A 14,706-nucleotide genomic window follows, 5' to 3' on the forward strand; every position below is an offset into this window, starting at 1 on the left:
ACTTGAATAAAAAATATAATTTTCACAATGATTTTTTTTAAATTTGGTTAACCATTTTATTGGCGCCCTAGTTTCACCTCAAATTGAAAAAGGATAAGGTGTAAAAACACTCCTAACTCTTATAGTCAAGACCAATTTCATCTCTAATGTTTAAAATATTACAATTTTACCCTTAACGTTAGCAGCTAAGAACAATTTTACTCATAACGTTGTTAACTTAAGTCAATTTCAGACATTATTATAAAACACATGTCTTTTGTTCCTTATTCTGCACCCATTGTATTTCAGTTGGTTTTAAAAAAGATTTCATATTTTTTTATAATTTAATATTAGAATTGGAGATACAAATATTTGATTTTTTTCCCAACTCATATAAAAGACTATATTTTTTAATTTTTTTATAAAAAAATTCACGTCTAATCATATATTTGTGATCTGTTACAACGCACGTGTGAAGTGTAGATGAGAAAATTAATAATCGAGAAAATGTTTTGATGGATTATTTCTCAAATGGTATTGCTATATACCGCACCCAAAATTGCTATCACCGCCCCCATTGGACAATTTTGCCCTTGCCATAAAAATTTTGTCAAAATTGAGAAAAAAAAATTTGAGAGAAAATTTAAAATTTAGCCTAAACGGATGCGGCATACCACCCGACCCATGGTCGGAACGGATGCGGCATCCATTCCCGCCATGGGTTGGGCGGTATGCCGCATCCGTTCCCGCCATGGGTCGGACGGTATGTGGCATCCGTTCCCGCCATGGTGGGAACGGATGCGACATCCGTTCCGCCATGGGTCGGGTGGTACGCCGCATCCGTTCCCGCCATGGGTCGGTTGGTATGACGCATCCGTTTAGGCCAAATTTTGAAATATACAAAATCGTAAAATTTTTAGTGACGAAAAATACTAAATCATTCAATTTTTTGTGACGAAAAATTAAAAATTCTCCTAATTTTTGTGACGAAAAATGCAAAATCGTCATGAAAAATATGTATTATTTTCATGAGTTCTTTGATAAAAAAATATAAATCTTAATGTTTCCGACTCGTAATCATCCATTTTCAAGGTTCGGATTGTCACATATCAATTATGTTCATAATTTTAATTATTGTTGTTCTGGTTTATGATTTTGGAGAGAAAACCCAAAGAAGGTAGAGAGGATTTGAGAAAATTCCATTTTCTTGTTTCAAAAAGTGAGGAGGGCAAATATGTCACAAATGGGCGGTGGACCGGAATTTGGGTGCGGTATATAGCAGCTCACTTTATCAAATTGATCAAACTTGTCAATGTTAGAAGTAAAATTGCTTTTGACTACGTTAAGGTCAAATTACAGCATCATAAAGTTAGGGTAAAATTACTTACAATTAGACTTAGAAGTATTTTTGCTACAAATCTCTTAAAAAACGGATTAAATGCATCATTGGTCACTGAACTTATATGGTTGTCTCAAAATGGTCACTCAATTTCAATTTGTCTCAATAAAATCACCCAATTTTGAGTTTTGTCTCAATTAGGTCACTCCGCCGATTTTAGTGGTTAAAACGTATCGAAATAATGACATGGGTGACATGTCAACATGAGTTAACTCAAATTCTGACCGAAATGAAATGTGACAGCTACATATCGGATATTTTTATAAAAAAACTAAATTTTATTTATTTTTCATAAAAATAATCGACGCATCATAGCGAGGTAGTGCATATATGATTTAAAAAAAAAGTAGTGCATATATGGATGTCATGTGTCATTTCCGTTAGAAATATGAGTTGTCCCATATTAACGTATCACTTATGTCATCGTTCCGATGTTTTTTAATCACTGAAATCGTCAGAGTGACCTAATTGAAACAAAACTCAAAGTTGAATGATTTTATCGAGACAAATTGAAATTAAGTGACCATGTTGAGACAACTATATAAGTTCAATGACCAATGGTGCATTTAACCCCTTAAAAAAAACAGACGACATCGGAGGCGCCAATTATCTTCTTGTCCTTTTCCTCACTTTTCAATTTCACCGTTCAACCACCAAACTGTACCTTCTGCCTCTCCGGCCAAACTCTAGCCGGAATCTTACTCATGGGCGCCGGAGTTAAGTCTGCTAGGTCTAGACCCGACAAACCCCACACGCAGCTTACTGAAAAGGCATTTCCCAACTCACACGCGAAGATTGTCGCGAATATCTCAATGAAAAAGGTCTCTGTCTTTTCTTTTTCCTTTTCTTTTCCAAATTTCTTCTTTTCTTAGATTTTTTCATTTGCTTTTCCGTTTTTTCCCTTTGTGTTCGCCATATTTAGTGGAGCAAAAAAGGAGATATTTATGTGTTGATGAAGAAAAAAACAAAAAGGAAGTAGCAATCCGACTACGTTTGGTAATCTTCTAAATGCTAATTTTTTTTTATTGGTTTTAGACATTTTTATATGTTGATTTGAAGTTCAGGAGCTATAACAAGCAGCATTAGATACTTATAGCGACGAAAAAATGATCACAACAGCGACAACTAAAATGCGGAATTAAAACTTGGATAAATAATTTACCATTACCTACATTTTTATTTCTTATTTTAATAATAACCTTTTAGAACTTCACTTTGATTCAATTGAACAATTTGGTCCTTACAGACATACTAAACTGTTTAATAGTTCAAGTATATGAGGACTAAACTGTTAAATAGAATAACAAATTAAGGACTAAAGGACTATATTACACGGAAACTCTTCTTGGTTAGCATTTAGTTTTAGTTTCTATTGTTGTTTCCTAGCTATATTTTTCTGGAAATAATGTTTCTCGTTGTCCGTTTCTGTTTCCATTTCAGATCAACAATGAGTTATTAAAATACGAGGACTAAAGAGTGTTAAAAGAGCTCAACTGGTAACGTAGACCGAATTTGTGAGAAAAGAGCTTTTGGGTTCGATTACTAACTTAATTGTGATTATGCTTAGAACAAGATTATAGATACATGTGTTACATAAAGTCTCTATCCACTTCTCCATCCGTTTAAATAATAGACCCTAAATAACAGAAGCAATCCGAGCCCTGGACAACCCTTCCATCCAGGGTGGTTGTCCCGGCCTCCCTACAATAGCAACAACTAAAATGCAGAATCAAAACTTAATTGTGATTATGCTTAGAACAAGATTATAGATACATGTGTTACATAACCCTAAAAAAGCTAGATTGGGAAAAATGTTGGGCCCACTGATTGATTCTTTTTTCCTGAAGAATAGTTGCATGTTTCTCCTGCTATAACTACATGTTCATATGTTCATGTATGGGCTGAACTCAATTCAGAGCAGTATGCCACTCCTAAATCATTCAAAAGTTTAACTTGAAAAGCAGTGTTGCTAAAGTTTTTCGTTCTGCTTTTAGAACTAGAAAATCTTTTCTCTTTTTCATAAAATTTCTCACAGAAAGGAAGAAAGAAGACTACTCTAGCTGCCTCTCAGTAAGTTTCTGATCCTAAACTCAATTCTATTTCTGTTTTTGTTGTTCTTATCATCTTATGCATAAAGTGAAATTATGCCATTTCAATTCTTATCCAACACTAAATTGTTTAATCTGCTTGATGTATTGAAATAGAACTCTGATATCTGTTGCAGAATTTTCTAATTCCAGCAAGAATACAAGCAAATTTTCTCATTCCATTTTTCTGATGTCCCACATTACAAATTGACACAGCCAAGGAATCCAATTGCGCAATTGTTTGGATTAGAAATAATCCAAAGAATTGTCAAATACAGGCGGACTGATATTGGTCGCCTTCCTGACTGGCCGAGCGAACCAAAATCACCACAAACATAGAAATAGTTTGAAATCCACCCTAAATGAAGAAATTGTTTGAGAATTAATCACAAATGTGTCAATTTCCCTTTCTAACAAAATTTTGAATTTGCAGATTTATTAAGGCATAAGTAATCAACATGAAGGAGAGCTTTTGGAGCATGTTCTGTGATGATTCTGAATGTTCTACTGATTCTGTCAACAAATGTTGCAGCTCAGGATTTTCTTCCTTAATTGGTCCATATTCGACTAGCAATATGATTGTGATAGTTTCTGCTGATATTCTGCTTTTACTGATTATATTTTCTATCTCCATACATAAATCAGTATCAAGGAATCCTATAGAAGCACCATCTCGTTATCTCTCACCATTGTTATGTATTTCATCCATTTTCAATGTCATTTTAGGGTTGTCTTACCTAGGGTTGGGGGGATGGATTCTTGCCGAGAAATTCAAGAGAGATCATGCTGTCTTGCCAATTTACAGATGGGCGGTAAATTTATTGCAAGGATTCACATGGTTGGCTGTGAATTTTATACTATGCTTGCCAAAACTATTCCTTCCATACATTTCAGCAATGAAAGTTTGTTCAGTTTTCACCTTCTTGCTTGCTGGATTCCTCTGCATTTCATCTGTTATGGTAGCTTTTTTCGATACGGTTGTGTCGTTTCAGATGATTTTGAATGCTTTAACCTTTCCTGGAGCTGTTCTTCTTCTCTCCTGCTGTTTCAAGAGGCACATCTCAATTGAAAATCATGGTTTGTATGTACCACTGGCAAGTGAGAAAGAAAATGCTACACCTTTCGCAAGAGCTGGGTTTTTTAGTAAAATGTCGTTTTGGTGGTTGAATCCATTAATGAAGAAGGGTAAGGATAAAATACTTGAGGATGAAGATATACCACTACTAAGACAGGAAGATCGAGCGCAGACTTGTTACTTAGCTTACATGGAGAAAGTAAGAAAACTGAAACAGGAACAGAAAGGATCATCTGATTCACCCTCTATGATATCAGTGATCATTTCTTTGCATTGGAAACAAATTTTAATCTCTGGCCTTTACGCGTTGATTAAGGTACTCACTACATCTTCTGGCCCTCTATTTTTAAAAGCTTTCATTGACGTTGCTGAAGGTAAAGAAGCTTTCAAATATGAAGGTTATGCATTGACAGTTGGACTTCTTCTTGCAAAATGCTTGGAGTCTCTATCAGAAAGGCAATGGTTTTTTCGAACACGACTGGTTGGACTTCAAGTGAGATCTATGTTATCTGCTGCAATCTTCCAAAAGCAACTAAAACTCTCAAATGCTGCTAAGACAGCACATTCTCCTGGTGAGATAGTTAACTATGTGGCTTCTGATGCTTATAGAATCGGAGAGTTCCCATACTGGTTTCATCAGATATGGACAACAAGCACTCAACTAGGTCTTGCCTTAGCTATCGTTTATTATACGGTTGGGCTGGCAGCTATTGCAGCTTTTATTGCCATTGTTCTGACTGTGCTTGCAAGTTCTCCGCTGGTTAAAACACAGCTTAAATATCAAAGAAAGCTGTTGGAAAAACAAGATGAGAGGCTTAAGGCCATTACGGAGGCACTTTCTAATATGAAGGTCTTGAAGTTGTATGCTTGGGAGACACATTTCAAGAAACTTATCGACAAGATAAGAGAAGAAGAAATTTATTTCATATCAAAAGTACTACTACAAAAAGCATACAATCTGGTTTTGTTTTGGTCATGTCCTATTGTGATACCAACAGTTACGTTTTGGACATGCTATCTCCTCAGAATTCCGCTTTCTGCGAGTAGTGTATTCACATTCCTTGCCACTTTGCACCTTGCCCAAGACCCAGTTAGCTATATCCCAGAAGTTTTGGCCATATTCATTGAAGCAAAGGTTTCACTAGATCGGATTCAAAGGTTCCTTGAAGAGCCAGAATTACAGAAAAGAAATTTTCTGCAGGACAGCAGCAACAAAGAGATCGACAAATCCATTCTCATCAGGGCAAGTGAAATTTTTTGGGATGCTAATTCCTCAACAAGAGCTACATTAAGGAACATAAACTTGGCAATTGAAGAAGGAGAGATGGTGGCTGTCTGCGGAGAAGTTGGTTCCGGAAAATCAACCCTCTTAGCTGCTTTGCTTGGAGAAGTTCCTAAAATTAATGGAACGGTAAGTTATGATAAAAGCTTTCACTTGCGTTTTCTCTATATTCGAGGTTTTTTATAAGGCAATTTCTGCTAATAAAGTATACACTTTGTTGTCCAGGTTCATGTTGATGGAAATATAGCATATGTTCCTCAAGTTGCATGGATCCAAACCGGGACAATACAAGAAAATATTCTATTTGGGTCTAAACTGGATGAAGTTAGATATCAGGAGGTGATTGAGAGATGTTCCCTGGTGAAAGATCTTGAAATGTTTCAATTTGGGGACCTTACACAGATTGGGGAAAAAGGAGTCAATTTGAGCGGTGGACAGAAACAACGCATCCAACTCGCGCGTGCATTGTATCACGATGCTGATGTATATCTCTTGGATGATCCGTTCAGTGCAGTGGATGCACATACAGCAACTTTCCTATTCAATGTATAGTACAATACATCCTTTTGTGAGTAATCTGATTTACTGGAAATGTGTTCTTATGTAAGAAAGCTTGGATTGTTGCAGGAATATGTCCTCAGAGCTTTGTCAGGGAAGACAGTGCTACTTGTCACACACCAAGTCGACTTTCTTCCAGCTTTCTATTCTATTTTGGTTAGCTTCCCCCATTTTCAAGCTATAGGCTGACATTTCCATTTGAATGTTACTTTAAACAATATATAGCAAATGTCATATAAATCTGATTTTCTAACAGTTGATGTCTGGTGGAGAAATAATAAGACAAGCCACTTATGAAGAGTTGATGGCTTCCAGTCAGGAATTTCAAGACCTTGTAAATGCACACAAGAACACAGCTGGTTCCAGTGAAGGGCAAAATTATATTCCTTCTGGAGAAAGAACTGAAACTTACAAAGATGAAATCCAGAAAGCTTATATTCAAGAACAATTAAGAGAGCCTATGGCGGATCAATTGATCAAAGAAGAAGAAAGAGAAGTGGGAGACACCGGTTTCAAGCCTTATATGCAGTACTTGAGGCATGGCAAAGGCTTTTTATACTTCTCCGTGGGAAACATATTCCATGTCATGTTTTTAATTGGCCAACTGATTCAGAACTATTGGTTGGCTGCGAACATCGAGAATTTTCACGTGAGCCGAATTTTCTTGTTCACAATTTACACTACAACAGGTCTTACTGTGGCATTCTTTATGCTCCTGAGATCCTTAAGTATAGTTCCACTTGGATGTGGCGCGTCGAGATCTATATTTTCTACTTTGTCAGCATCTCTTTTTCGTGCACCAATGTCCTTTTATGACTCCACACCTATTGGAAGAATACTCAGCAGGGTAAGAAAATATAATTTTTCATTCCTATGTTTTGAAGCCAAAACTTCATATTATTTTGATTTTTTTTTTCTGCAGGTGTCATTTGATTTGAGCATCATTGACATTGAAGTTGCTTACAGAATGATAACTATAGGCATAATCCTCACCTCGTACTCAAATTTTGCAGTACTTGCTTTTCTTACTTGGCCAGTCTTGTTTGTAATTATTCCCATGGTTTACATAAGCTCACAATTGCAGGTATCAGAATCATCTATTTGTGGCCATTCCTTTATTTGATCACTTTGTTTGTGCTTCTGATTCAATGCTTTTCATGACTTGCTTTCATACATGTAGACATACTACTATGCGTCTACGAAAGAGTTGATGCGAAACAATGGCACAAGCAAGTCTTCAGCTGCAAGCCAGTTTGCTGAATCAATTGCAGGAGCCATGGTAATTAGAGCTTTTAAGCAGGAAGACCAATTCTTTTCAAAGAATCTAGATCTCATTGACAGAAATGCAAGTTCATACTTCCACTATTTCACTGCGAACGAGTGGTTGATTCAACGTCTTGAAATACTGTGTGCAATTGTTCTCTCTTCCACAACACTTGCCATGGTATTGCTCAAGCTTGGAGATTATTCCCCTGGTCAGTTATAGTTGGTTGTCAAGTTTTCCAGCACCATTTTCTGGGGTTAAAAGCACCCACTGTCACTAAGAGGTTATTTTTTGCACCGGTCGTCACTATAGTCGTTTTGAGACAAAAAAAAAAAAAGTCATTAAAGTAGCACAATTGTGCCAATAAAGTCACTGTGGCCGGATCCAATGACTTGCTCCACTGGAATGACACATGGCTGCCATTTGGATGTCCCCTTCAAGTTAGTTTCTTACATTTTGATGAGGTGTCACTGACACCTGCATTCTGGTGGAGCAAGTTATTGGATCTGGCCATAGTGACTTTATTGACATACATGTGCTAGTTTAGTGACTTTATTGTCTCAAAAACGACTTTAGTGACTATGGATGCAAATATCCTCTACTTAAATGACCGTGGATGCTTTTGATCCCATTTTTCTGCATATAACTTGTTAAAAGAACTATTTTGGATACAATTTGATGTCAGGATTCATTGGAATGGAGCTATCTTATGGCCTTTCATTGAACACGTTTCTCGTTGGTTCGATCCAGTTCCAGTGCTTGCTATCAAGTTCAATCATATCTGTAGAAAGACTAGAACAATACCTGCTTATTCCTAGTGAAGCTCCAGAAGTGATAGAGGGTAATAGACCTGACCCCAATTGGCCTGCTGTAGGTAAAGTGGAAATATGTAATCTGAAGGTAAAGTGCAAAATATGTATATCTTGTTCTGTCTATTCACAACATCAATAACTATATATATATAGGCCTAATACATAGGCGACGCTTCCAAGTTGGCTGTAAAAGCCGATTGTCGGTCTGACCTTTGAAAATTTCAGATATTAATATCAATTGGTTCCATGACATAGTATCAGAACCTCTTAGATCAAGGGTTCGATTCTTGGAAACCCTTTTTATTGATTTAATTTCAATACATGGTAAGATGTGTCTTAGTTGTACACGCTTCAAGCGTAGTTGCATTTCTGTGCGGCGGTGTATTGGAGCTTTTAGTTCAATTGGTTCTGTTGCAGAAAACAATCGCTTAACTCTTTAAACTTGCTTAAAATGACCTATTGAACATTTAAACTTGCTTAAAATGACCTATTGGTGCCGTGGACATGTTTGAAGTGACATGTACTTCAACTTGTTCAAATCCCCACTTCCTTTGCCAAGTAGGACTTAGGGGGTTAATCATGTCAAAGCAAGTTTAGGGAGAAATTTTATTATACGTCGCACCATGTCATCTAGGTGTATTGTGGATAATGTGATGTCAAATATTTTAGAATCTAGGGTCTATAATTTGACCTATCGGTTCTGTGAACTTGCCTGAAGTGACATGCGCTTCAACTTGTTCAAATATCAACTTGCTCTACCAAGTAGGACTTAGGGGGTTAATCATGTTACTTTAAGGAAGTTTAGGGATAATTTTTATTATATGCCTGACGCACCATGTCATTTGTATGTATTGAATAATTTGATGCCACATATTTTAGAATCTAGGATCTATAATTTTGGGATTTACTTGAGTCTAGAATTTTATATAAATAATTAATTGAAAAATATCTAATTAATTAATTACAGTGTATCATGACATCAAATTATTGGTCGGCTCACGGATGACGTGATGTGCCATGGATGACATGGTGCTCTAAGCGTCTAATAAAATTTCTCAAGTTCAGGGGTTCAGTTCATCGTTTTCAAAGTTTTAGGGGTCATTAGACTTTTTTGAACACGTTTGTGCGCTAGGGACGGATGTCTTAGGCAATATTTATATGTATGGCTGCTACATTATTAACATTACATCTCATAATATCAAACAGGTACGATATAGACCCAATGCTCCACTTGTTCTCGATGGAATAAGTTGCAACTTTGAAGGAGGACATAAAATTGGGATAGTTGGAAGAACTCGAAGTGGAAAAACAACTCTCATTAGTGCCTTGTTTCGTCTGGTTGAGCCTGCAGAAGGAAAAATAGTTATAGATGGCATTGACATTTCCACAATTGGGCTTCATGATCTAAGATCACATTTGGCAATCATCCCACAGGAACCAACTCTTTTTGTTGGCTCTGTCCGGTACAACCTGGACCCCTTTTCGAACCATACAGACGAAGAAATATGGCAGGTGAAAATTCTAATTTGACTAGGGCTGTAAATGAGCTGAGCCGCTCATGAGTGGCTCGACTTTCGACTTGGTAAAAGCTCGAGTGGGTTCGGCTTGATTTATAAATGAGCCGAGCTTGAGCATGGCGAAACTCGATTCTCGTGAGTAGGCTTGGTTTTAGGTTCATGAATAAGTTCATAAACAAGCTCGATTATAATGCCCACGAACATGCTCGTGAGCAGGTTTGGTTCGATTATTTTTTTAATAATAGTATTTCTATAAAGGGGAAAATGTAAAACAACATAGTTTTGTAATGTTCAAAACTATGTAGTTTTGTGCTAAAGAAATTTCAAATAAGCTGAGCCTCTCGGCATTCGGCTCGATAAAAGCTCGACCGGGTTTGGCTCGATTTATAAATGAGCTGAGCTTAAGCACTGCAAAACTTGAATAAACATAATTAATGAGTTTTTCGCGAGTGAAGTTCATGAACATAATTTTAATGAGCTGCTCGGGAGAAAATCTCGTAAACAAGCTTGCAAGCAGTTCACAAACAAGATGTTGAGCTTGTAACAAATTGTATTTCTGCGTAATTGCAATTGATGACAAACTGTCTATTTATACAAAGTACAGTTGTTGTTGTATTGAATGACTAGTCTAGAGATTGACCTAGATATCAGGAACTAACAGTAAGATACATGGTTATCTACTACTAACTAATATATTCTCTAATACACCCCCGTAGTTGAAAGGTTCGGAGGCCGAACATTGAGACTAGTCCGGAAATCTTCGAAGAGTGGTGATGGTAAGCCTTTGGTGAAGATGTCGGCTATCTGATAACGAGATGGGACGTGTAGGACACGTACTTCACCTTTAGCTACTCTTTCACGAACAAAGTGAATGTCCATCTCAACATGTTTGGTGCGATGGTGTTGAACTGGATTGCCACTGAGATATACGGCACTGACATTGTCACAATAGACTAGAGTAGATTTGGCAATTGGGCAGCCAAGTTCAAGAAGAAGGTTGCGGATCCAGCAAGTTTCAGACACTACATTTGCAACGCCGTGGTACTCAGCTTCAGCACTGGACCTGGACAGTGTGGGCTGTCGTTTGGCTGACCAAGAGATGAGACTGTCTCCGAGGAAGACACAGTAACCGGAGGTGGATCTGCGGGTATCGGGGCAGCCTGCCCAATCAGCATCGGTGTACGAGGTGAGTTGAGTGGGAGATGATGCCAGCAATGTAAGACCAAGATCAAGAGTACCATGAACGTATCGTAAAATACGCCTAAGAGCAGCCATGTGTGATGTTTTGGGATCGTGCATGAACAAGCAAATCTGTTGTACTGCATAAGAAATGTTTGGTCTGGTAAGAGTCAAATACTGAAGAGCTCCTGCTAGTTTTCTGTATTCAGTAGGATCGTGGTAAGCGGAGCCCGAGGAGATGCTGAGCTTTTGTTTGGTATCCACTGGGGTATTGGCTGCGTTGCAGGATGCAAGACCGGCTTTCTCAATTATTTCTGATGCATATTTCTTTTGAGATAAGAATAGTGAGTCATGAGATCTAGTGACTGAAATTCCCAAGAAATAATGTAACGGACCCAAGTCTTTCATTGCAAATTCAGAATTCAACTGAGATAGAATAGATGACTGAACCACATCCGAAGAGGTAACCAGAACAATATCGTCTACATACAGAAGGATATAAGCAGTATCGGTACCTTGTCTGTATATGAACAATGAGTTATCTGAGATGCTATTGACAAATCCCACTTTGATGACAAAATTGGCGAATCGCTGATACCAGGCCCGAGGAGCCTGCTTAAGACCATATAGAGATTTGCGAAGTAAACAAACATGGTCAGGATAGAGAGAGTCCCGGAGGCCCAATGGCTGATGCATGTACACAGTTTCATTAAGATCGCCATGTAGAAAAGCATTCTTGACATCCAATTGCCGAATGTTCCAATTTTTGGATAATGCTATACTGAGAACTGCTCTAATTGTTGCCGGTTTGACCACAGGACTAAATGTTTCACCACAATCAACTCCAACCAACTGTCCGGATCCATTTCCAACCAGTCTAGCTTTGTATCGCTCAAAGGAGCAATCTGCATGTGTTTTGTGCCTGAAAATCCACCAACTACGAATAATATTAGCATTTTTGGGACGGGGTACGAGTACCCACGTCTTATTTTGAATTAAAGCCTCAAATTCATCAGTCATGGCCTGTGACCAATTTGGATCACTTAATGCAAGGGATGGCGTTTTAGGGACTGGGGATATGGCTGTCTGTTTGGAGGCGGAGAGGTTGAGCATACGACGTGGTTTTCGGATGCCGTTTTGAGCTCGTGTGGTCATGGTGTGGCTGGTTGGATTTATTTGAGGATTGATTGCAGTACCAGGGCGAGTATGGGATGGAAGAGGGGTTGTCGCAGGTTGAGAATTGAGGGAGGATTGTTGTATTGACGGGGAAGGGACGGATGCGAGCCGTGAGGATGTCACTGGGACTGGGGACTCGTAGGGAGACACTAGGGGAGAAAATGACGCAGTAGATGAAGACAACAAAGGGGACGAATCTGTTTTGGAGGGCGACGGAGACAACGACTCGGAATTGGAGGATGACGGAGAGGCACATGACGGACGCAGTGGGGTGGACGCAGACGAAGGATTTTGACTCGAATGGACAGACGACGGATTAGAGATAGGGGACAGCGGGATTGGCGAGAGACCTGGAGTGAGGCACTCGTCGACCACGCAAGGCGCCGAGACGGGAGATGTGTATGTGTTTGATTGGGAACGGAAAGGAAACTTTGATTCGTCAAAGACGACGTGACGGGAAATGATGAATCTGTTTTTAGAAATGTCAAAGCACTTATATCCTCGATGATTTGGAGGATAACCGAGAAAGACACACGGGAAAGAGCGAGCTTCTAGTTTGTGACGTGACACGGAAGGGATTAGGGGAAAGCATAGACATCCAAAAATACGTAAGTGAGAGTAATTTGGATCCCGTTGATATAGAATTTTAGTGGGAGATTCGTATCCTAATATTTTGTGGGGATATATATTGAGAAGGTATGTTGCTAATTCAAGGGCGTGATGCCAAAATTTAAATGGGACAGAAGCATGGTTCATGACGGTTCGAATGAGATTATTGATTGTGCGAATTGTACGTTCAGATTTCCCATTTTGGGGAGAGGTGTAAGGGCATGAGAACCGAAATTGCATGCCGTGTGTGTGACAAAATTGACGAAAGGAGTTGTTATTAAATTCTCCCCCGTTGTCGCACTGAAAAACTTTAATTTCACGTTCAAATTGTGTGCGAATAAAGGAGCGGAAGGTAAGAAAGACATTATAAACTTGTGATTTATGTGCTAATGGGAATGTCCAAAGAAAATTAGTGTAATTATCAAGGAACAACACATAGTAACGGTGACCACTTGAACTCATGACTGGAGATGTCCATATATCACTGTGAATTAAATCAAAAGGCATACACGCATAATTGTTTGAGGACTGAAACGGTAATTTTACTTGTTTTCCATTAATACATGAAGAACAGACAGAATTATCCGTAACTTTATTACACGAAATGAAATTTTTATTGAGCAAGGCATTCAAAACAGGAAGCCCGGGATGTCCTAATCGACTATGCCAAACATTAGAAGACAAAATAGTAAAGACGGAAGGAGAAGACGGTGACAGATGGTTGCTAGACGCGACTGGATATAGGTCCTCGGTACTGTTACATCTCATGATATGACGATCCGTCTGTAAATCCTTCACAGAAAAACCGAAAGGGTCAAATTCGACAGAAACTTGGTTATCTTTTGTGAATTGACGAACAGAGATAAGATTTTTGATAAGTTTAGGAGCATGCAAGACATTATTTAGATGTAATGGCTGAGTTTTAGTTGCTAAGATTGCATTACCAGATCCACAAATAGGTACACAGTGACCATTACCAACAATAATGTTTTCATTGAGGCTAGAATTAAAATAAGAAGTGAGTGTACCTTGTTGTGCTGTCATATGAGATGTAGCTCCGGTGTCCATATGCCACTGATCCGAAGGTGGTGCAATGGACATGGTGTGCATGGCTTCTGCGATATCAGTAAGAGTGTATGACGGATTGATCATACTTAGATGTGCTTGTTGTGTATTCGGGCGGGGACCCAAGATGCCAGATTGATGTTGTGGTCTACCTGAATGAGGCTGAGTTGGCCAATTATTTGTCGGATAGGGGCAAGGAGGTGCCGCCCATGGCTGTTGTGGAGCCCAAGGGAGTGAATAACCCCATGGAAGATTGTACGGTGTCCGATAGGAGGGAGAGCCAGAGTAGCGCGGACCTGGTTGAATTTGTCGACATTTTGGTGTGGAGGTAGGTGGAGCCGAACGGAATCGGAGATTTAGGTGGGTGGGGATGAAAGAAGCGATTGACCAGTGATGGTGATCGTGGAGAAGCGGCGGTGGCCGGAGATAGAAAAGGGTAAGCGGCGGCGATAGCCGAGAGGTGGGGAAGAAATTAGGGTTTAGGTATTCAGCTTTGATACCATGTAACAAATTGTATTTCTGCGTAATTGCAATTGATGACAAACTGTCTATTTATACAAAGTACAGTTGTTGTTGTATTGAATGACTAGTCTAGAGATTGACCTAGATATCAGGAACTAACAGTAAGATACATGGTTATCTACTACTAACTAATATATTCTCTAATAGAGCTTGTCAATTTTCTAACGATCCGAGCATGAGCA

General features: G+C 38.7%; 1 protein-coding gene across 3 annotated transcripts in view; it reads left to right on the forward strand.

Moving 5' to 3' along the window:
* The first annotated feature begins 1,976 nt into the window (after window positions 1-1,976).
* LOC136211095 (ABC transporter C family member 10-like) overlaps window positions 1,977-14,706 on the forward strand; it is a 35,809-nt gene continuing 23,079 nt past the window's right edge. Inside the window, exons 1-10 of one of the 3 annotated variants that reach the window (XM_066002622.1) lie at window positions 1,977-2,199; window positions 2,301-2,374; window positions 2,819-5,951; window positions 6,048-6,368; window positions 6,450-6,536; window positions 6,637-7,227; window positions 7,303-7,464; window positions 7,561-7,855; window positions 8,330-8,544; window positions 9,663-9,968. In XM_066002622.1, the coding sequence (XP_065858694.1) occupies window positions 3,924-5,951; window positions 6,048-6,368; window positions 6,450-6,536; window positions 6,637-7,227; window positions 7,303-7,464; window positions 7,561-7,855; window positions 8,330-8,544; window positions 9,663-9,968 (4,005 nt within the window). In that variant the 5' untranslated portion in view covers window positions 1,977-2,199; window positions 2,301-2,374; window positions 2,819-3,923. Of the gene's footprint in view, window positions 2,200-2,300; window positions 2,375-2,818; window positions 5,952-6,047; window positions 6,369-6,449; window positions 6,537-6,636; window positions 7,228-7,302; window positions 7,465-7,560; window positions 7,856-8,329; window positions 8,545-9,662; window positions 9,969-14,706 lie in introns of those variants that run through there. The other 2 variants (XM_066002623.1, XM_066002624.1) reach the window with 2 other exon arrangements.

Source organism: Euphorbia lathyris, chromosome 1, assembly GCF_963576675.1.
Source record: "Euphorbia lathyris chromosome 1, ddEupLath1.1, whole genome shotgun sequence".
NCBI classification, from domain to species: domain Eukaryota; kingdom Viridiplantae; phylum Streptophyta; class Magnoliopsida; order Malpighiales; family Euphorbiaceae; genus Euphorbia; species Euphorbia lathyris.